General features: G+C 39.5%; 1 protein-coding gene across 6 annotated transcripts in view; it reads left to right on the top strand.

Annotated features, from left to right (window-relative positions):
* TNIK (TRAF2 and NCK interacting kinase) overlaps nt 1-23,408 on the top strand; it is a 419,760-nt gene that overhangs the window by 350,274 nt on the left and 46,078 nt on the right. For 2 of the 6 annotated variants that reach the window (XM_060099128.1, XM_060099127.1), the window contains exons 15-18: nt 4,179-4,343; nt 12,772-13,011; nt 15,668-15,774; nt 22,387-22,550. In XM_060099128.1, the coding sequence (XP_059955111.1) occupies nt 4,179-4,343; nt 12,772-13,011; nt 15,668-15,774; nt 22,387-22,550 (676 nt within the window). The remainder of the gene's footprint in view (nt 1-4,178; nt 4,344-12,771; nt 13,012-15,667; nt 15,775-22,386; nt 22,551-23,408) is intronic. The other 4 variants (XM_060099131.1, XM_060099130.1, XM_060099132.1 and 1 more) reach the window with 3 other exon arrangements.

Below are 23,408 nucleotides of genomic sequence, written 5' to 3'. Positions count from 1 at the left end.
TACTCAGCAGCCATCTGCCCATGTGGTTTTGCCAAAAGACAACGTGACTCAACTCTTCATGTGCCCTGTGACTGCAGGGTCAGAGTACCTAACGAGGACTTAAAAATCATTGGACTTCTTTCTCTTCCTCCAACATTGCCAGTAAAGACAAAAATCAAATTGTTTTGTCCAGTTGGGGAAAAAATATTCCCATACGATTGTGTTCAATTCACCACATATTAGCTCTTAAGGCAGGCCTTCTAAGAGCTTCGTAAACCCCACAGACCCTACAGTCATATAAAGTATTATTAAAATGCACCCATATGACATAGTAAATATATTTTGTTGTCAACATTTTAAAAATTACTTTTATAATTTTGTTTTGAAATTCTCTCTCAGCAGCTATCATTCATTATTGCTAAGTGAGACACTGGAAGCTATAAATTGTTTTCAAATGTACAAAACAATTTAACAGTTGACATTGATATAATGTTTACACTTATATATGTTTCAGTGTATTTTTATTTATTTTGAAATTTTTTCAAATCCTGTAATTAACGTGTTTCTTTTCAGGTCGTCTGTATTCATGCGACTTTTATATATCTCAAAGGCCTTAGACATCACTCTTTTAGTACCCAGTGGATAATACAGTCCTGCCTGGAGCAGAATTTTATTTCTGAGACCACAGTTATTTTTTCTTTCTCCCCGTAATGCTGTAATAAATAGTATAGCATTTCTGTGGAGGTTATCCAAACCTCTCCAAAGTTATTTTAGTTTTGATGTTAAAATGATCCTTTTAATAAGAAAAGAACCTGATTCTATAGTAAAATTGATCAGTCTCTTCTAGTATTGTTCTCTGTATTTATTGATAATCCCGTCAAGTGTGAAATCCTTTGTTATAAATGTCTTGTTGTTATGGTCTAGCACCTGGACACTGTTTATCTGATGCTACTAGAACACTCTTTTTTGGTGGTACTTAAGATATTTTACAACTTCTTGGCAGCAGGAGGTTGGAGCAAAGGTTCAGCTAATAGATTTTATTTTTTTAGTATCATGAAAGGCAGACTGAAACATATCTTGATTGTAAGCCAGTTTTTAATCACAATATATTCTTAATCTGGGGGAAAACACCTTCTTTTTTGTCTCACTCACTGTTCAGTTAGTAGACATAAGATGTGATGAATCAGGAGCCAGGCCTTTGCCCAGTAGCAAAATAAGCAGAAGGGCCAGCTTCCCCTCTGTCCATTTGAAACTGTTATTTGGATGTTTTATTTGATATATTTTCTCCAATACCCTTTGGTGCAAAAGCAACAGGCAGCATTATCTTCCTAAAGACTTTAGGACAAAATTTTCTTGAGACAAAGTAGCCGGATGCCTCAGTTACACCTGTCGCATAGATTTTCAAATTTCTTTGGACAAACTTCAACCCAGGAAATTTCACCACATTGGACTTATCCTGAAATAATCTGCTGAGTATAACAATAGATTATTCACACTGTATATCTTATGATGGCACAAACTGAAACATAATGATGGTAGGATTTAGTATTAAACTAACTTAGAGAAGGCATAGGAAATGTTACTAGAGGTACATTAGTGATAGCTACACTTGACTAATCAAACCCATTAACTGCCTGTGAAAATTAGCACCCCACTTTGTGCCCCATTCATTTCTAACAACAGCTTTAGGGCCCGTGTGGCCCATGGTCCTATTAGAGACAAAGGTGCTGCCTTTACTGGGGCCTTGTTACTGGCAGTTGCCAAAAAAATTCTTTATCTCAAATATAATTTCTTCGTTCAAGATGGAGTCTTGGGGGACAGACTTTTAGACTGTTATTTTTAATGTGCTGTTTCTGAATGTGGGTTTAAAACAGTCTGAGGATATTTTACAGCTAAAAAAACAGTAATAGCAAGTACTCTTCACTCCCTTGTAATATTTGGTTCCTAAATGTCAGGTTAAGTGGCTATAGTTTGGATAGCCAGGCATTTATCTGAACATGAGTCCAAACCTCTTGGATTCCTGACCTCAGACAGCAATGGTTTGGATGGATGGTGAGAGTTCAGATAGTGAGGGGTACTTATACATGTGATTTATCTATTTAATGATCTTCCCTGGAAATAAGAAAATGGTTAATATTTGACTAGTTCCAGTCATCTGGAAAGAGTCACCTTCTTTTCAAAGAGTCTAGTATTTGGAAAAACAATACATTGCATGCCTTGGTCTCAGTTTATCTGTGGTTGTCTTTGCAGGACTTTCTCTTCTTTGTGGTCTTATCTCAAGTCGGGCTTTGTTATTTCCTTTTGCTCAATGCAATAATAGCCCATTATTGCTGATGTAATACTTTGCACACATACACATACAAAGTATACATGTTCTGGTTTATATTCCTGGCTTTTTGCAGCTAATCTTATTTGGTATGTGGTAAGCTTCTGGGACGTGGAATTTCAAAACCAAAGTCAACTAGATGCCAATTGTATGTACCCTGCACAACCACGGTCAGGGAAGAGGTGTTCAAATTACCACTAAGTAGAGGCAAGAGGGTGGTTTTCTACACTATGGCACATCTTAACATGTTAACATGTTTGCAGTTGATTTGAGAGTGTTAAAAACAGACTTATTTTGTATATGAGACTGACTCTGCCTCTAGGAAGATTCAAAATAAGGTAGGGAGGATGGGAAAGAATAGCTCTTTTGAATTTTCCTTTCCAATCAGGAAGTAAAATAGATAAAAAAGCTCTTAGCTGAGACATACAAATATGTCTTGAGGACCTGCATGTGGGTTCCATGACAGGCTCTTGCAACACAAAGATAGTGAGTCGGCAGAAGAGAGTTACGGGTCATCAGGGTGGGGTGCATTGCCCCCGTGAATTTGGAAATTACAACTGTCAAATTGACCCTAAAGAAATAGAGGGCAGGACAAGGTGGACCTGGAAGAAAAGTGCTAGACCTCTTAAAGCTGTCGAAGATTTTAAATCATGTCTTGCAGTGTACATTTTGTTTATCTAAAATTTCCTTTAATTTGTCCTCTGCCACAGTCTGTCTGCAGCAAATAAGTTACCAAGGGTAACTTTTACCTGTAAAGAGAGCCTTCCCTGTAAAGCACTTCTGATCAGTTATCCCCTCTGGGCTGAGAGAGACTCTGCAGAAAGGGAATGACAAGGAAATGAAGTGTCCAGAAAGGAGAGAGGGTTGGAGGAGGAAGAGGAGAGGAGGAGTAGCAAGAATGAATGCCATGTGTGGAGACACAGGCAGGAGGAGGGTAGAGGGAGGTAGTGGAGCCCAGGCTGGAATGGAAGGAAGGTGCTGGGACAGTGTATTCTAGAGAGCCGGGAGAGACACCTGAAAAGAAAGGGAGAAAAAGAGAGAAAAAGAAAATGAGACGGGAAGTCAGTTTAAGACAGGCCAGGGCTGCCCTGGTGGCGCAGTGGTTGAGAGTTCGCCTGCTGATGCAGGGGACACGGGTTCATGTCCTGGTCGAGAAGATCCCACTTGCCGCGGAGCGGCTGGGCCCGTGAGCCATGGCCGCTGAGCCTGCGTGTCTGGAGCCTGTGCTCCGCAACGGGAGAGGCCACAGCAGTGAGAGGCCCGCGTACCGCGAAAAAATTTAAAAAAATAATAATAATAATAAGACAGGCCATGCTCATTGAGTGTGCTGCCTGAGAGGCCCACTTGCCCATGAGTAGGGCATGTGAAGAAATCAATGGCGGTGAGTACGCTCAGCTCATCTTCCTGCCAGCCCTCCTGTGTTCTTCCCTGCCCTGTCCCATGAGTCAGCTCAGAGCAGTTTTCTATTTTCCCCAAGCAATCGTAATGCCCGCCATAGTTACCTCTCTCCCTCACTGACCCCTGGCTTTGTGACCGATTAGCAGGACTGTGTTCCAACTAACGCACGGTGAACTCTTAAGCAGATCCCTAATTCCCAACCAACGGAATAGCACAAGATAATGGGTGATGGAAGGATGATGGCTTAAGTGTACTGTGAGTTCTTCATGCTAGTATTTACTCTGACAGAAAGAGCTTTTTGCAAACTTCTGTTGCAGAGCAGATAGGGAGAGCTTCAGCTTTCTAAAGTGATTTGATCAGAGGGATGCAAAATGGCTGTGCAGGTGACTACAGAAAGTCCTAACTAGGAAGTAAATCAGCTTCCATCCATTGAGGAACTCTTTTTTTCTTTCTTTTTTCATTTTTTGGCTTCTAGGTAGAAGAACGGTCAAGGCTCAACCGGCAGAGTTCACCTGCCATGCCTCACAAGGTTGCCAACAGGATATCAGACCCCAACCTGCCCCCACGGTCAGAGTCCTTCAGCATCAGTGGGGTTCAGCCTGCTCGGACACCCCCCATGCTCAGACCAGTAGATCCCCAGGTACATCCTCACTTCATTCCACTGGCTTTTTTCAACAGGTACACAGTAAAGTCTAATAAAAGCCCAGGAATTGTAACATGGATTCAGGCATGGGTCCAACCAAGTCATGGCTTTTAATATCAAATCTCTAGTAAGATAGGAGGCCCCACTGAATGTGAAGGGCAGGAGAAGGAGTGAGAAAGAAAAAAGCACCATCCTTAACTTTAAGCCAACCACAAGGTCACTTCTTGGTAAAAATTGCCTCTCTGGAGACCCGGAGGAGTTCCTGCCAGGTCAGATCGAGCATCCTTTTAGTTATAATTACCAAAACTAAAATTTGTGTAGACCTTTGATACGTATAAACTATTATATTATCTTTTGTTCCTTGGGATTTTCACATGAGCCTGAAACTGGAAAAATTAAATGGACTAGGTTAAGTAAAATTGTGTCTTCTAAGCCAGTGGTTTTCAAAGTGTGGTCACTGGGCCAGCAGCATAGCATCAACCAAAAACTTGGTAGAAACGCACATTCTGAGGCCCACCTCAGACCTACTGGTCAGCAGCTCTAGGGTTGGGGCCTGGCAGTCTGGGGTTTAATAGCCTCCAAGTGATTCTGATGCACTTTGAAGTTTGAGAACCATTGTTTTAAGCTATTTGGAAAAGAAAGGAAGATATCTTCACTTTTAGATAAGGAGGAAGTTTCTGGAAGTTTTAGAGGATTTTGTATGTACCAAAAATGAAATAGGAATTGTAATGAAGTATGAAATTTCATGAAAAATAAAGGTAATATAGATGTTTTCACCCCAATGTCTTAAACTTCTTCCAGGTATCCACCTGTGTTAACACTTCCACAGAATATTCTGAGGTCACCTTTGAAATATGTAATGCTAATTGAACTGGAGTTTAAGAGTAGATACAATCCAGGAGTCTTGGTTTTAAGTTTGCCTTTAGTATATGAGGTCCAAGATTTTTCAGTACCAGCCAGCTTGGCACTTGTTTGTTTTTATTTGTATATAATGAGTCCAGGCCTAACCTTCCATGGGGTACTTTTTTTTTTTTATAGAAATCATGCCAATTATAAACCATGGTTATAAGCAGACTCAGTCTGCAACCATAACTGCTGCAAATTTCAAGGGTTTTTTAAATTAAATTTAATTTTTTTTATACAGCAGGTTCTTATTAGTTATCCATTTTATACATATTAGTGTATACATGTCAATCCCAATCTCCCAATTCATCCCACCACCACCATCCCCACCCCCACCCCCGCTTTCCCCGCTTGGTGTCCATACGTTTTTCTCTACATCTGTGTCTCAGTTTCTGCCCTGCAAACGGTTCATCTGTACCATTTTTCTAGGTTCCACATACATGCATTAATATGCGATATTTGTTTTTCTCTTTCTGACTTACTTCACTCTGCATGACAGTCTCTAGATGCATACACGTCTCTACAAATGACCCAATTTCGTTCCTTTTTCTGTCTGAGTAATATTCCATTGTATATATGTACCACATCTTCTTTATCCATTTGTCTGTTGATGAGCATTTAGGTTGCTTCCATGTCCTGGCTATTGTAAACAGTGCTTCAGTGAACATTGGGGTGCATGTGTCTTTTTGAATTATGGTTTTCTCTGGGTATATGCCCAGTAGTGGGATTGCTGGGTCATATGGTAGTTCTATTTTTAGTTTTTTAAGGAACCTCCATACTGTTCTCCATAGTGGCTGTATCAATTTACATTCACACCAACAGTGCAAGAGGGTTCCCTTTTCTCCACACCCTCTCCAGCACTGGTTGTTTGTAGATTTGCTGATGATGCCCATTCTAACAGGTGTGAGGTAATACCTCATTGTAGTTTTGATTTGCATTTCTCTAATAATTAGTGATGGTGAGCAGCTTTTCATGTGCTTCTTGGCCATCTGTATGTCTTCTTTGGAGAAATGTCTATTTAGGTCTTCTGCCCATTTTTGGATTGGGTTGTTTGTTTTTTTGATATTGAGCTGCATGAGCTGTTTATATATTTTGGAGATTAATCCGTTGTCCATTGATTCATTTGCAAATATTTTCTCCCATTCTGAGGGTTGTCTTTTCATCTTGTTTGTAGTTTCCTTTGCTTTGCAAAAGCTTTTAAGTTTCATTAGGTCCCATTTGTTTATTTTTGTTTTTATTTCCATTACTCTAGGAGGTGGATCAAAAAAGATCTTGCTGTGATTTATGTCAAAGTGTGTTCTTCCTATGTTTTCCTCTAAGAATCTTATAGTGTCCGGTCTTACATTTAGGTCTCTAATCCATTTTGAGTTTATTTTTGTGTATGGTGTTAGGGAGTGTTCTAATTTCATTCTTTTACATGTAGCTGTCCAGTTTTCCCAGCACCACTTATTGAAGAGACTGTCTTTTCTCCATTGTATATCCTTGCCTCCTTTGTCATAGATTACTTAATCATAGGTGCATGGGTTTATCTCTGGGCTTTCTATCCTGTTCCATTGATCTATATTTCCGCTTTTGTGCCAGTACCATATTGTCTTGATTACTGTAGCTTTGTAGTATAGTCTGAAGTCAGGGAGTCTGATTCCTCCAGCTGTTTTTTTCCCTCAAGACTGCTTTGGCTATTCGGTGTCTTTTGTGTCTCCATACAAATTTTAAGATTTTTTCTTCTAGTTCTGTAAAAAATGCCATTGGTAATTTGATAGGGATTGCGTTGAATCTGTAGATTGCTTTGGGTAGTATAGTCATTTTCACAATATTGATTCTTCCAATCCAAGAACATGGTATATCTCTCCATCAGTTTGTTATCATGTTTAATTTCTTTCATCAGTGTCTTATAGTTTTCTGCATACAGGTCTTTTGTCTCCATAGGTAGGTTTATTCCTAGGTATTTTATTCTTTTTGTTGCAATGGAAAATAGGAGTGTTTCCTTAATTTCTCTTTCAGATTTTTCATCATTAGTGTATAGGAATGTAAGAGATTTCTATGCATTAATTTTGTATCCTGCAACTTTACCAAATTCATTGATTAGCTCTAGTAGATTTCTGGTGGCATCTTTACGATTCTCTATGTATAGTATCATGTCATCTGCAAACAGTGACAGCTCTACTTCTTCTTTTCCAATTTGTATTCCTTTTATTTCTTTTTCTTCTCTGATTGCTGTGGCTAGGACTTCAAAAACTATGTTGAATAATATTGGTGAGAGTGGACATCCTTGTTCCTGATCTTAGAGGAAATGCTTTCAGTTTTTCACCATTGAGAATGATGTTTGCTGTGGGTTTGTCATATATGGTCTTTATTATGTTGAGGTAGGTTCCCTCTATGCCCACTTTCTGGAGAGTTTTTATCATAAACGGGTGTTGAATTTTGTCAAAATATTTCTCTGCATCTATTGAGATGATCATATGGTTTTTCTTCTTCAATTTGTTAATAGAGGGTATCACATTGATCAATTTGCATATATTGAAGAATCCTTGCATCCCTGGGATAAATCCCACTTGATCATAGTGTATGATTCTTTTAATGTGTTGTTGGATTCTGTTTGCTAGTATTTTGTTGAGGATTTTTGCATCTATATTCATCAGTGATATTGGTCTGTAATTTTCTTTTTTTTGTAGTATCTTTGTCTGGTTTTGGTATCAGGGTGATGGTGGCCTCATAGAATGAGTTTGGGAGTGTTCCTTCCTCTGCAATTTTTTGGAAGAGTTTGAGAAGGATGGGTGTTAGCTCTTCTCTAAATGTTTGATAGAATTCACCTGTGAAGCCATCTGGTCCTGAACTTTTGTTTGTTGGAAGATTTTTAATCACAGTTTCAATTTCAGTACTTGTGATTGGTCTGTTCATATTTTCTGTTTCTTCCTGGTTCAGTCTTGGAGGGTTATACCTTTCTAAGAATTTGTCCATTTCTTCCAGGTTGTCCATTTTATTGGCATAGAGTTGCTTGTAGTAGTCTCTTAGGATGCTTTGTATTTCTGCGGTGTCTGTTGTCACTTCTCCTTTTTCATTTCTAATTTTATTGATTTGTGTCCTCTCCCTCTTTTTCTTGATGAGTCTGGCTAATGGTTTATCAATTTTGTTTATCTTCTGAAAGAACCAGCTTTTAGTTTTATTGATCTTTGCTATTGTTTTCTTTGTTTCTATTTCATTTATTTCTGCTCTGATCTTTATGATTTCTTTCCTTCTGCTAACTTTGGGTTTTGTTTGCTCTTTCTCTAGTTCCTTTAGGTGTAAGCCTAGATTGTTTATTTGATGTTTTTCTTGTTTCTTGAGGTAGGCTTGTATAGCTATAAACTTCCCTCTTAGAACTGCTTTTGCTGCATCCCATAGGTTTTGGATCATCATGTTTTCATTGTCCTTTGTCTCTAGGTATTTTTTGATTTCCTCTTTGATTTCTTCAGTGATCTCTTGGTTATATAGTATTGCTTAGCCTCCATGTGTTTGTGTTTTTTACGGGTTTTTTCCCTATATTTGATTTCTAATCTCATAACATTGTGGTCAGAAAAGATGCTTGATATGATTTCAATTTTCTTAAGTTTACTGAGGCTTGATTTGTGACCCAAGATGTGATCTATCCTGGAGAATGTTCTGTGCACACTTGAGAAGAAAGTGTAATCTGCTGTTTTTGGATGGAATGTCCTATAAATATCAATTAAACCTATGTGGTCTATTGTGTCATTTAAAGTTTGTGTTTCCTTATTAATTTTCTGGTTGGATGATCTGTCCATTGGTGTAAGTGAGGTGTTAAAGTCCCCCACTATTATTGTGTTACTGTTGATTTCCTCTTTTATAGCTGTTAGCAGTTGCCTTATGTATTGAGGTGCTGCTACGTTGGGTGCATATATATTTATAATTGCTATATCTTCTTCTTGGATTGATCCCTTGATCATTATGTAGTGTCCTTCCTTGTCTCTTGGAACATTCTTTATTTTAAAGTCTATTTTGTCTGATATGAGAATTGCTACTCCAGCTTTCTTTTGATTTCCATTTGCATTGAATATCTTTTTCCATGCCCTCACTTTCAGTCTGTATGTGTCCCTAGGTCTGAAGTGGGTCTCTTGCAGACAGCATATATATGGGTCTTGTTTTTGTATCCATTCAGGGAGCCTGTGTCTTTTGGTTGGAACATTTAATCCCTTCATGTTTAAGGTAATTATCAATGTGTATGTTCCTATTACCATTTTCTTAATTGTTTTGGGTTTGTTTTTGTAGGTCCTTTTCTTCTCTTGTGTTTCCCACTTAGAGAAGTTCCTTTAGCATTTGTTGTAGAGCTGGTTTGGTTGTGCTGAATTCTCTTAGCTTTTGCTTGTCTGTAAAGCTTTGATGTCTCCATTGAATCTGAGTGAGATCCTTGCCAGGTAGCGTAATCTTGGTTGTAGGTTCTTCCCTTTCATCACTTTAAATATGTCATGCCACTCCCTTCTGGCTTGTAGAGTTTCTGCTGAGAAATCAGCTATTAAGCTTATGGGAGTTCCCTTGTATGTTATTTTTCGTTTTTCCCTTGCTGCTTTCAGTAATTTTCTTTGTCTTTAATTTTTGCCAATTTGATTACTGTGTGTCTCGGCGTGTTTCTCCTTGGGTTTATCCTGTATGAGCCTCTCTGCACTTCCTGGACTTGGGTGACTATTTCTTTTCCCATGTTAGGGAAGTTTTCAACTATAATCTCTTCAAATATTTGCTCGCGTCCTTACTCTCTCTGTTCTCCTTCTGGGACCCCTATAATGTGAATGTTGTTGTGTTTAATGTTGTCCCAGAAGTCTCTTAGGGTATCCTCATTTCTTTTCATTCTTTTTTCTTTATTCTGTTCCATAGCAGTGAATTCCACCATTCTGTCTTCCAGGTCACTTATCCATTCTTCTGCCTCAGTTATTCTGCTATTGATTCCTTCTAGTGTAGTTTTCATTTCAGTTATTGTATTGTTCATCTCTGTTTGTTTGTTCTTTAATTCTTCTAGGTCTTTGTTAAACATTTCATGCATCTTCTTGATCTTTGCCTCCATTCTTTTTCCAGGATGAGGTCCTGGATCATCTTCACTATCATTATTCTGAATTCTTTTTCTGGAAGGTTGCCTATCTCCACTTCATTTAGTTGTTTTTCTGGGGTTTTATCTTGTTCCTTCATCTGGTACATTGCCCTCTTCCTTTTCATCTTGTTTCTCTTTCTGTGAATGTGGTTTTTGTTCCACAGGCTGCAGGATTGTAGTTCTTCTTGCTTCTGCTGTCTGCCTTGTGGTGGATGATGCTATCTAAGAGGCTTGTCCATGGGGTACATTTTTATAGAAACTTCTCTTTTAACACACAAACTTCCTCTTTATAAAGCCCCTAAGGTTGACCTTTTAGGATACTTTTGCCCGGTAAAAGGGGGAAGTAGAGGGAAAACTTATGAAACTCTATTGAAGTGACTAGGAAATGAAAATGTAGATATCCTGTGACAGCTAATGGGATTAAACATTCTTCAGGAGCTTCAATTTTTTTTATTTTTGGGGCTCTTTTAAAGTAGGTTTGAGTTTTGTAGTACATTTTTTAAATTTTATTTTATTGAAGTATAGTTGATTTACAGTGTTGTGTTAGTTTCTGTTTTACAGCAACGTAATTCAGTTAAACATAAATATATTACATTCTTTTTCATATTCTTTTCCATTATGGTTTATCACAGGATACTGAATATAGCTCCCTGTGCTATACAGTAGGACCTTATTGTTTATCCATTCTATACCTGATAGTTCGCATCTGTTCATCTCAAACTCCCGATCTGTTCCTTTCCCAACCCCCTCCACCTTGGCAACCACAAGTCTGTTCTCAATGTCTGTGAGTCTGTTTCATAGATAAGTTCATTTTTGTCATATTTTGATTCCACATGTAATTCCACCTTATTGTATTTGTCTTTTTTTCTTTCTGACTTACTTTACTTTGTATGATAATCTCTGGGTCCATCCATGTTGCTGCAAATGGCAATATTTCATTCTTTTTTACAGCTGAATAATATTCCATTGTATATATGTACCACATCGTCTTTAGCCATTCCTCTGTTAGTGGACATTTAAGTTGCTTCCATGTCTTGGCTGTTGTAAACAGTGCTGCTATGAACATTGGGGTGCATGTACTACATATTTGTAAGATAGGCTTTGTTTTCATATTAATACTTAATATATTTAATGATATTTACCCTTAATATAAATTTGATTGGTTACAGTTCTATTCTGGTTGAAGCATAACATTCCACTGAACTGGACTTTGAGAATTTCCTCTGAACCATAATGAATAACATTGCAGGTTTCAGACCCAGGATGGTCTGAAGAGGCTGGGGCAGGGCTGCTCCAGGGATAAGACCTCAAGGGCAAGAGGAACAGGGCCAGGCTGGTGGAGGCGGGCTGTAGAGATGCTCCCCACCAGTCTGGACACTGAGATTTCAATCCAAAGAGGGTCTGGTAGGTCCCTTGTACAAAGCAGATACTAGATTAATGTTTGTGAAATTAACAGTTTAATTTAGAAAGTACTCTAGGTGTTTTCCCAGCCAAGATTGACTGAGCATCTTCACATGCCGGGCACGGTGCTAGACTCAGAGATAGGAGGTCAGACATGGCTCTTGTCTCTGAGGAGCTTACCTATGTGATGGAGGGGGACTCAGGCTCACATGAGCACAAACAATGAAGTGTAAACGGTGCTAATGGTAAAGGGTACTCTGAACTCTAGATGTTCATGATTTGTCTTAAAAAGCCACCCTTCTGCCTAAAGACTACATTTCTTCCCTGCATGAACAACATCAACACATGCCAAATTGTGAGACTTACCACAACTCTAAAAGAAACGTCCTGGTGTCGAGAGATATATAATATCCTAGCTGGTAAGAGCCAGTTCACCAGAAAGCAGGATAGTGTAGCAGTTAGACTGTGGGGTTACAATACCGGAACTACAATTAAGCGTGTGTGTGGGTTATAATCCAGGCTCTGGCACATATTAACTGTGAAATCTAGGTTGTTACTTACCCTCTCTAATCCTTACATTCTCATGAGGAAAATAATTGTGTCCATCTGATGGTCGATTTAGTGAGTTCACAAGAAGGAAAATGTTCAGAGCAATTCTTGTTTCACAGAGCACTCTCTGAAGTCAAAGTTAAGAGGTTGAAAGGAGGAAGTTTGTAACATTAGAAGAGAAGTGCTTATAAATATACTGTATTGCTGCTCAATAAATGTTCACTAAAAATCATTATCATGACACTTATTTCACTGACTTTTTAGCAGTCCCAAGTCAATCATTTAACTCTTTGCCAGGAACCCTGGTCCAGCCCTCCAGCTCTAAATGGGAAATTGGAGGGGGGGGGCTTTGAAAAGCGTGCTGCAGGGAACTGTAATGGGCTCTGTGTACTCTGGTTCTTTCTCCCTAAAATTTTATTTTCCCTTCCCCTGAGTGAGGTCCTAGCTGATCTGCTTTTTCTTCTAATAACACTGCTGTGATGTTGGTTTGATGCTTAGATCCCACATCTGGTAGCTGTGAAATCCCAGGGACCTGCCTTGACCGCCTCCCAGTCGGTGCACGAGCAGCCCACGAAGGGCCTCTCTGGGTTTCAGGAGGCTCTGAACGTGAGCTCTCACCGTGTGGAGATGCCACGCCAGAACTCGGATCCCACCTCTGAAACCCCACCTCTCCCCACTCGCATTGAGAAGTTTGACCGAAGCTCTTGGTTACGACAGGAAGAAGACATTCCACCAAAGGTAATATTACTGGGGTTTTTATCGACATCACTATCATTGTCATCATTGTTTGTTATTATTATTATTATTATTACTATTACTATTACTGTTATCATTGTTATTACCCCTGTTCCAGACCATTCATAGTATTGAAGAACCTGGCACCAAAGTACCGTCCCTTCTCGCGTTTGTTTTGGTCCCTCCTCATTCCCAAGCTAAGACTTGGATTGTCGTTTATCATTTTTGATCTCCATTTTCCCCAAAGAAATGGAGGCTCAGGTAGACTGAATGACTTGGAAGCATATATCCTGTATCCAGAATTAGAACTCACAACCCCAAGCATTCCAAACTGTTCTTTTAACTATCCATCTTAAGAAATAGAATAATATTGATATTTTCATCGATGACTTAATCTATGTCTAGACAAATTTAAAATTTCCAGATTAAAAAGTAAGGAATTTTTTTATTCCTATTTTTAATAACCCAAAGTGAAAACAGGTTTCAAATGTTCAGAAGATAGTAATGCTCTTAGAATATTTTAGTTGGCTCCACTTAAAGAAAGCTCCTTCTAGGCCAGGTTGTGATTTAATTCCAGCCTTAATTGATTACTGAGGATTAAACTCTAGGGTAAAATGACCAGCCATTCCACTGGTTTGGTTTCATTTGTTTTGTTTTGTTTTTGCCTATACCAAGTTGTTGTACATTCCAAAAAATGTCCTAAAACGTGGCCATGCATCTCACTACAGACAACCTGGAAACATCAAAATACTGTAGAAATTTTTGCATCAGATTCTTCCCGGTTCAGGATTCCCCTTTCTCCTGAACTCAGCATAGGAGCTATGACAAATGGAATGTCCCACAATTTCCAGAAATCGATGCTATTGTTGATTCCAGAAAAAAATAAGACCTTTTTACCCAATGATTTTCAAATATTTTTCCTCATCTTCCTCTCAGAAGGATATTATACCAGGATTTCCATTATTTTGAAAGTGAAATTAGCTGATAATGGCTCTTTTGTTGTTGTTCTCATCTTGTGGAAGCAGAGATGCCATCAGAAAAGGTTATTTATGGAGCAAAGTTCAATCTGGAAAATAGGACGGGCAGAGGAGCAGACAGGAGAGCCGGGGAAACATTTGACGTTATTGGTCCACTGTCTAAAAACATGCAGGCACACACTTATAACTCTGGGAGAAAAAATTTAGATCAATACCAACATTTTAGGTTTTAATAATTCATTAGACTCTCTCTCTCTACAACTATTTCAGTTGACCAAGTGCAAAAGGAAAACTAGTGATAGTAATATTTAATTTGAGCAGGTGGGAACACTGATTTGGTTATTCTGCTTCACTTCACTGACTCATCTTTCTAGGTCTTTATATTAAAATGTATTATAATAACCAATAAGATCCGTATTAGTGTTAAATATCATTTAATATACTAAACATAATATTAAAACAAAGCATAATTTAAAAATACCTAGTACGAAACATAAACCTACTTTAAAAGGGCCTCTAAAAATAAATAAAAGTTGAAGCACCTGATGAATGTTTAGCCCAACCAGCTGTCACAGGAGATGTACATTTTCATTTCCTAGTCACTTTTCTTAAAGTAAGTTTTTCCTCTACTCTCCCCTCATGTTGGACTCCTTTGGTGCACTTACCAGTATTTGATTTCATTAGAAAATGTTTTATAACATGAGGCATACTTGAATTCTACCTTAGGTCCTTGACAGATAAGGTAATGGTACATTTTCCTACTGTACCTCACAGTCTGACTGGTATTCACATAGTTTTTTGAAGACCTTCCAGTATTTTCAGTATTAGTCCTGTTTTGTATTACATTTGCAAATTGACCTTCCAAAGTTCAGTGTTGGTGGTTTGTTTTTAATTAGAATTGCAAGTTGATTAGGAAGTGGAACCGTTCAGGATCTATTGCAGTAGTTTTTCTGAGCTCACTAACATGTGGCTTATGTCCCAAGTTCTAGCCTGATACCTAATTTCTCACCAGATTTCTTAATTTCCTTACCTGTTTATCAGTTGTATTGTGAGTTAAAAATGGAACTCGGGGGCTTCCCTGATGGCACAGTGGTTGAGAGTCTGCCTGCCGATGCAGGGGACGCGGGTTCGTGCCCCGGTCCGGGAGGATCCCACATGCTGTGGAGCGGCTGGGCCCGTGAGCCATGGCCACTGAGCCTGCGCATCCGGAGCCTGTGTCCCGCAACGGGAGAGGCCACAACAGTGAGAGGCCCGCGTACCGAAAAAAAAAAAAAAAGGAACTCGGTTTATCTGGATGTCTCATCAGATGCAATTTCCAATGATCAGCTGAGTTGATGATACCCCAGAGAAATTTCTGATATCCACCACTCTTGTGCAAATGAAGGAAATCAATTATTTTAGCCCAGTAAATCAAAATAATTCCCTTGGTCTGTTTCTAAATTTGTTTTTAAAATTGAGCACTTGGTACTCCCTAATGGTGGCTGAAATGTGCCTCATTGCCTTTCGTTTGATTTTATTTAGGGAGTTAAATATTTCTTTGAGAAATGCAAGATGTTTCTTTCCTGTTTCTGATAGTTCTGTATCTCCTGGCAGATCTTAGGGAAGGAGTAGGTTGCTTTTCAGGCAGAACCCCGTGGAAGCTATTTTATGGAAAATATTTCTGAATTCTGGTTTTCTTTCAGGTGCCTCAAAGAACAACTTCTATATCCCCAGCATTAGCGAGAAAGAATTCTCCTGGAAATGGTAGTGCTCTGGGACCCAGACTAGGATCTCAACCCATCAGAGCAAGGTAAGGGAAGGAAGATGCGTAAGTTGAAGGGAGAACTCCCCACCTACCATTGTCATTGTTGCTTTCCTAAAAAAATGTTTTTGTGCTTTTTTCACTTCAGAGGCATGTTGGCTGGCCACCCAGACTGTAAGCTTTGGTGGACCAGACACATGTCTTTTATTTCTTCAGTAGCCTTTCACAGAAGTCAGTGTAGAGTGAGGGCTCATGAATGAACGAGTCAATGAATCACAGAGTCAACGAATGAATCAGCCCAGAATCCAACCAGGTTTACCTTACTTGGCAGTTTTTTAAATGTGGGAGTAAGACTACAGATAGAAGTCTGGGTGCAGCGCCCCTGACCGTTACTTCAGAGACCATTTCATGAAGCCAGCCAAACAAAATGGCCTGATCTGAGTTGATTTTAGCATCAGGTCAAGAACTGTGCCAGGGGAGCTATTGAGACGGTACAAAGTATTGCCAAAGAAATGCTATAGCCACCAGCTGCAGAACTTCCCTAGTTTGGCAAATGACAGAAGAACTAGTTCTCATGAGCAAATCACCTCTGGCATTAAAGAACATCACTGAAATACAGTGAGGCCCCCACTGTTGCTCTGTGCTCTCCTAGAATTTTCTACCAACCCTGTATATTCCTCCAATCAGGAAGTTGCATCCACCTACTGGTTGGTGTCGAGGTCTCAAGAGCAGAAGCTGGAAAATAAACAATATCCTTACAGTATCTGAGCAGATTTTATGTGGTAACAGATGCTGTTTGCTGCTATAGTTCATCAAGCTTCCCTCAGATTTTTCATGAAAAGTACACTCCTTTTTAGGATGAACTGAAATAGCAAATGGCCTCTGCTGAGACTATAAAAAGGAACTTGGGCAGGCTGTTTTATCCATCTTCATTGTGTTCATCTTCATTGTGAGGACTCTTGCTAGTCAAAGAGAAGGAGAGACTGAAAATGAAGGTTATGACTATTTGTACAGATCCTAAAATATGGAATGCTTTTGATCATAAAGCTTTCATTTTCCTCTTCACATGAAAAGCCTTAGGAAGGGGTCAGTCCGTAAATAAGATGGAACTGCACTGAAAACATTCATCCCTTGAGGGCAAAGAAGCTAGCTCGTCTGAGTGGAGTTGCCAACAAGCAATTTTTGTCCAGTGACTCATCAGGTTCATGCTGAGCTGGTGCTGGGAGCAGCTGAGGAAGCCTGGAGCGGACTGTGACCAGGGATCTTAAGGAATGTCAGCCTGGATTGCCGGCCTGAGCTTTATCAGTCCCCCTCTTCGAGCGGGCGATAAGCCCCCAATTATCAGTGCTTCTTGCCCATTTGAACCCTGCCTTCAAGGCTGTGTTCATTAGATCAGTTGTTTAGAACTTCAGTTGCTATAGATCAAGCATCATTTCAACTTTAAATCTTTTTCCCTCTCTCAACCAAAAAGAAAGAGAACTGTCATTCTATAGCCAAATAAAAAGCAGCTCTTTGTTCCCTCTGAAATGTTATTTTAATGATATTAAGGCCGTAAGATAACTGGTGTTTGATGGTCAGCGGTTTGCAAAACATGTGCTTTTCCCTTGGAACCTCTTAAACATTGTACTTTTTACAAAGAATGCAGACCTTGTGAAGACAACTAATGTTTTTCTGCTTACAGAAAAGGTAGAGAGGAAGTGAGCTAAGAGGTAATAATTATTTACCTGCAATGAAAGTCAGAGGCATTGCAGGGGAGGAGGAGGATGGAGAATCCCTATCTCTGCCTTGTGGAACAATCTGCCCAACAAGGCTGTTCTTGCTGTCACGTATCTCTAAGTGACCAGCATTTAAGATGTGAATCAGACTTTGCAACTCTAGATTGGATTGCACTTTAAAACGTTTTGGGATTTGGTATATTTACTGTGCTAGAGATGGCTTTAGTTCACCTTTGTTGCATAATAAAGCGTGCCAAGACATAGTGGCCTGAGATAGTAACGATTTATTATTGCTCACGATTCTGTGGGTTGGCTGCAAAGTTGTTCCACTGGTCTCACCTGGGCTTGCTTATGCAGCTGCACTGAGCTGATAGGTCAACTGTACCTTCACGTGGTCTTTCATCCTGGGCTTCTTGACCGTTTGGTGATTTCAGGACAGCATCCCAACAGGGAAAGCCCCAATACACAAGCACTTTTGAAGCCTTTGCTTCTATCATCTTTACTGATGTCCCATTGGCAACCACAAGTCACATGGCCAAGCCCAGAGTCAGTGTGTAAAGGAAATACACAGGGGCACAGACAATGGGAGATATGACTCACGGGCAGTGGGAGCAGAATGGGAGGGAGACTGTTACTGAACACAGAGACTGTCTTACTTTCTATTGGTTCTAATAAAGTCCTCATAGTCCTTTTTGTACCATTTGTCAGACAACTGCCCATCCATAAAGCCATAAAAAAAGGGTTGCTTTTAAATATTTTTTCCTTTGCAATACTGTATAGACTCCCAAATGCCTCATACTGCCTTAAATGTCAAGGTGAACAGTTGAGTTTAAATCATGATTTGATTTGTTCATTTTTTAAATTTCTGTTTTAAAACCTTCCATGCACTTTAACATTTAACTTTGATTCATGTGTTCTTTTAAAGCACATTAAAATTTGATTAAACAAATACAGTCAGAGTATGAAAAGATTTAAATTAATCCAATAACACCCAGTCAAAACCCAATGACTAAATGCTTAATTTCAAAAAATAATTCTCCATCCCATCCCAAACCTGTCTTCTTATGGCTTGTTTGTTCTCATTTGCTATGTCATCAAAGAGCAAAGTAAAATGAATTTTGGTGGGCAGCCAGTTAATTACAGACTTGGCCCTAGTATTTGGGCCAAGAAATCACTTTGTAATCCTAATTTTCTGTTTTGACTTTTTTATATGACTCAAGTAAATGGAATAATTTTCACTTTACTGTGTGTTTTATAGACCAAACAGTATTCTCTGCAGGATGGCAAATGTCTGAGCTAAAAGTTAGCATTTAAAGAAATCTATATGAATGTTTTCAAGTTTTTACACATTTGGATCTGAGTAGGCTCAGTTAGTATATGAACAAGGGAAATCTGTTATTTCATGGAATTCTTCTGAAATTGATCCCTTCTAAGAGCATTTATCTCAGCCCCCTTGGCCCCTAGGCCAGACTAAATTACAACATAATAAGAAAGAGAAAAATATGAACAGTGTGACATTTTCTCAAAACACTCATATTTTACCAAAAAAGCAAATAAGGTAGAAAAGCATTTTAAAGGTTTCCCTCTTTCTATGTGTGGTTACATAGAAACTAAACACTTCTTTCAGACTCCAGCAGCAAAAATAGCACCCTATTAAGATCAGCACCCACACTGGTTAGCTCCAGTTGGAGGGGACTTGTACTAACAAGGCCCAGATCAGGGATTTAATGCCCATGGGATCCAATTAACGTCACACTGACAGAGGCCCTTGAGCCCCAGTCAGAGACGCAGGCTCATCCGCTCGCTGGTTCTGCTGATGCCCAGGCCACTCTTTTATGCCAGGACAACCCTGGCCTGGGCCTTATCATCTAACGTGGCGGCAGCCTCCTATCTGGTCCGCCTGCCTCCGTCCTGACCAGTCATTCATAAGCCGGCCCTGGGAGGCCCATGTTCTCTGCCAGACTTTAAGGCCATTGCTGCATAAGCCGCCCATTTCTTCTGATGACCCACTCTTCCAGGGTTTCCTAACGCAGACTTGGTACCCAGTCAGGGTGGTGTCCTCTTTACGTCAACAAGCCCCAGGAAAACCCCAGTCGATGTCTGCTCTCACTCTTCCCCCACCCCTCTGAAGCCTAATCAAGTCCTGTCTCCTTCCTGACACCACTGTTGACCGCTCCAGGCTGCATGCCTTGTTTCATAAACTCCAACACCATTTGCAGATGCTCGCACAGCATATGGAGCTTTGCCTTGCTGGCTGTTGTCTCCACCGCACATGTCTCATCTCTAGGATTATGTTGTACCTTGACTGTCTGCCCTGTGACCTGTACTCTCCTCCATCCCTCAAACTGGTCCATTGGTCTCACAAAGCGGGTATTTAATAGAAAGGTTTTGGTTAAATGATCCAAGGAGTGCTGTATTCGAGCAAAGAGCTGGATCCTGCTACCACACCACAGCTGCCAGGGAAAATACTCAGAACTCACTGAACTGTATTCGCTTCATAGATTTTTTTTTTTCATACAAAGAACACTACATTACATCTCCACAAAATGAGAGCAACCACCAAGAAACCTTAGTATGCCCATCACCCTTGACCTGTAATATAATTTTTAGAAAAAATATTTTTAGAATTTATTAATTACACATAAATAATTCTTGACTACTACTGTTTAATGAAAGAGGGCAATGGGGAAGAATTCATTATCTGGGAATGAAAGGAGATAGGATTGTTTCTTTTTGAAGAAAAAAATGAAAAATTTGAAAGGTGGCATATTGCAGAAGTATCACACATTTATCATTTTAGGTATTCTCTGAACAGGAGGGAGGGTATTTCCATTATGGATCCAAATCTATTTCAATCAATTAAATGCTAGCAGTTTTCACAAAAATAATTACTACTCAAAGGAGTGCCATAAAAATATCAAGAATTTTTAAAGTTTTCCTTAAGTTTACCAACACTCACTTCTGCAGTCAGTTTTACTGTTAGGTTGATTTATCAACCTCTTTACCATAAAAAATTTAAGAGGTGAATATTGTCATAAATTCTACATTTGTATGATCAAAATTAATAAATTATAAGGACATATTTTATTTTCACATGTTTTCCAGGACCACCAGCCATGTCTTCCAATAACCCAATATTTAAGAATTTTTGCAACTCGACCAAATATTTTCGCCAAATACGTTACTGCAAAGCAAGACTGTTGTGTTTTCAGAAAAAAATTATTTGCTTTAGTTGCTGCTTTAATGATGCCATTTTGTGGCCAGATTTTAACAGACCAAACTGCAAGTGTCTCAAGGGAAGGGACCATATTATTTTCACATTTATACATGAAGCATCTGACACCCAACACAGTGCAGCATACCTGTTACCCACTTGATACTCCTGAAATGGGCAGAGCAAAAGGAAAGCATAGAATTACATTTTTTAAATAACATCTTTATTGGAGTATAATTGCTTTACAATGTTGTGTTAGTTTCTGCTGTATAACAAAGTGAATCAGCTATATGTATACATATATCCCCGTATCTCCTCCCTCTCGTATCTCCCTCCCAACCTCCCTATCCCACCCCTCTAGGTGGTCACAAAGGAGCGAGTTGATCTCCCTGTGCTATGTGGCTGCTTCCCACTAGCTATCTATTTTACGTTTCGTAGTGTATATATGTCCATGCCACTCTCTCACCTTCGTCCCAGCTTACCCTTCCCCCTCCCCGTGCCCTCAAGTCCATTCTTTACATCTGGGTCTTTATTCCTGTCCTGCCCCTAGGTTCTTCAGAACCTTTTCTTTTTTTTTTTAGATTCCATATATATGTGTTAGCATATGGTATTTGTTTTTCTCTTTCTGACTTACTTCACTTAATTTTTAAAAACTGCACTAAAACAACAAAATACAATTTTTTCCAAATTAGTTAGCTGTTCATAATAAAGCCTAGTAAGAATTCAGTGAGATGGATCGTCTCATACCCTTCAGTGAAAACTGGCAGTATGTTTATACATTCACATACATATATATGTACACATACATACCTAAGTTCATGTCCTTCCACCCAAGAATTCCAGTTCTAGGAGAGATGTGATTGTGAATATTTGTATGCATCTAGATGGTTATTTCACTGTTATGTATAATAGCAATGTATTGGAAGCACCTAACAATAGAAGAATCGTTGAACTAATTTATCTATATAATGGGATACTTTGCAGCTATTATTGTTTTTAGAAGCATAAGAAGCTGCTCTCATTGCAGTCTAAAGGGGAAAAAAGCAAGACGCAAAATTGAATATACAGTGTGCTTCCATACATACAAAAGAAAAAAGACTAGAAGATAATACTCCATCCAGTAAAATATAGTTGAATATCTCTTGATTCAGAGGTTGCATGCATTGCTTCCTTATTTTTATCTTGTAATATTTTCAAGTGTTTTACAATGAGAATAGGAAAAGGGGTTTAAAAGAAAGCCTCCTTTTTTTTTTTTTTTTTTTTTTGCTGTACACGGGCCTCTCACTGTTGTGCCCTCTCCAATGGTGGAGCACAGGCTCCGGACGCGCAGGCTCAGCGGCCATGGCTCACGGGCCCAGCCGCTCCGCGGCATGTGGGATCCTCCCAGACCGGGGCACGAACCTGTGTCCCCTGCATCAGCAGGCGGACTCTCAACCACTGCGCCACCAGGGAAGCCCAGAAAGCCTCCTTTGAAGACTCACCATTTCAGAGCTAATACGTTTGGTGTGATGACCCAAGAGTTGGGTCAAGAGTTCTTCCCGTCCAGATACAGAATCTCGCCAGGAGCTCCACAGAGGATAGCATGACTATCATTACCATTGACCCGTGTAATGCAAGGTCATATAAGTACTCTCTTTACCCCTTTGTACTGGGGATGGGACTAGACTACGCTTGTGTCTACCAGTGGCAAGGTCTTGAGAGTGTAATCTCTGTGCTCTGCTGTCCATGCAGCAACCCTGACCTCCGGAGAACTGAGCCCGTCGTGGAGAGCCCCTTGCAGAGGACCAGCAGTGGCAGTTCCTCCAGCTCCAGTACCCCTAGCTCCCAGCCCAGCTCCCAAGGAGGCTCTCAGCCTGGGTCACAAGCAGGATCCAGCGAACGGACCAGGGTTCGAGGTAATGCTTTCCCCTACCTTTCCAGGACAGCATTCCTTGAGGAGGAGAGCCATGCACAGGGAACCAGATTACTTACTGACTTCTATGACTTCTGGTCCTGGCATGGCCACCACTGTGTGATGCTGAAGAGCTGCTTAACTGCTCTCAGCCTCCGTCTCCTTAGGGGAGTGGACCACCATCCCCAGTTATATGTGTGACATCAGTGTGGACTAAATGCTTTCTAATTGCAGATACCAGTGTTCTCCAGGGAGATCACAGAATATTGGTCTTATTTGAAAATGTAGTCATCAGTCACCTGCATTTCCATTTCCATTTGATTGATTGGTTAGAGTTTCATGGACCCCCAAGTATCCTCTTCCCCTTGTGTCAACTGTGTTCAGAATACAAGGTATTTTTCAAAGGGAAAGTTAATAATGGCTAATGTAGAATAAACATACACTTGAGAGAAGATATAAAATCTATGACTTAAAAAGTATACTTGACTCTTCTGGTTTTTCCTGTTTGAGAGGTAAAAATTAGCCTCTCTGACCATTTAATTCAAGTCATTCTTCATTGCTTAGTTTTCATTAATGAGGAAGCTTGTGAAAAACATTAATGTGTCTAGCTAATTATACATGATAACCTATTGTTTATAGCTAATCAAAATGTACTCTTTCTGCATAATCTTCTTCAGAAGATAATTTTGCCTCCAAGTAATAAAGACTGGGATTTTTTTAAAGTGCAATTTGGAAAACACTTATCAATTACTCTGCCTAATGAAAACCACCAGTTCTTTATTCTCTCTTAGCCTCTTCATTAGACGCAATTATACTTTACCTCCTAATATTTATTTGAGTAAACTCACTGTTATGTACATTT

Source organism: Mesoplodon densirostris, chromosome 5 (genome assembly GCF_025265405.1).
Source record: "Mesoplodon densirostris isolate mMesDen1 chromosome 5, mMesDen1 primary haplotype, whole genome shotgun sequence".
Lineage (NCBI taxonomy): Eukaryota > Metazoa > Chordata > Mammalia > Artiodactyla > Ziphiidae > Mesoplodon > Mesoplodon densirostris.
Note: the sequence above shows the minus strand (reverse complement) of the source record. Positions and strands in the feature narration are given on the sequence as shown.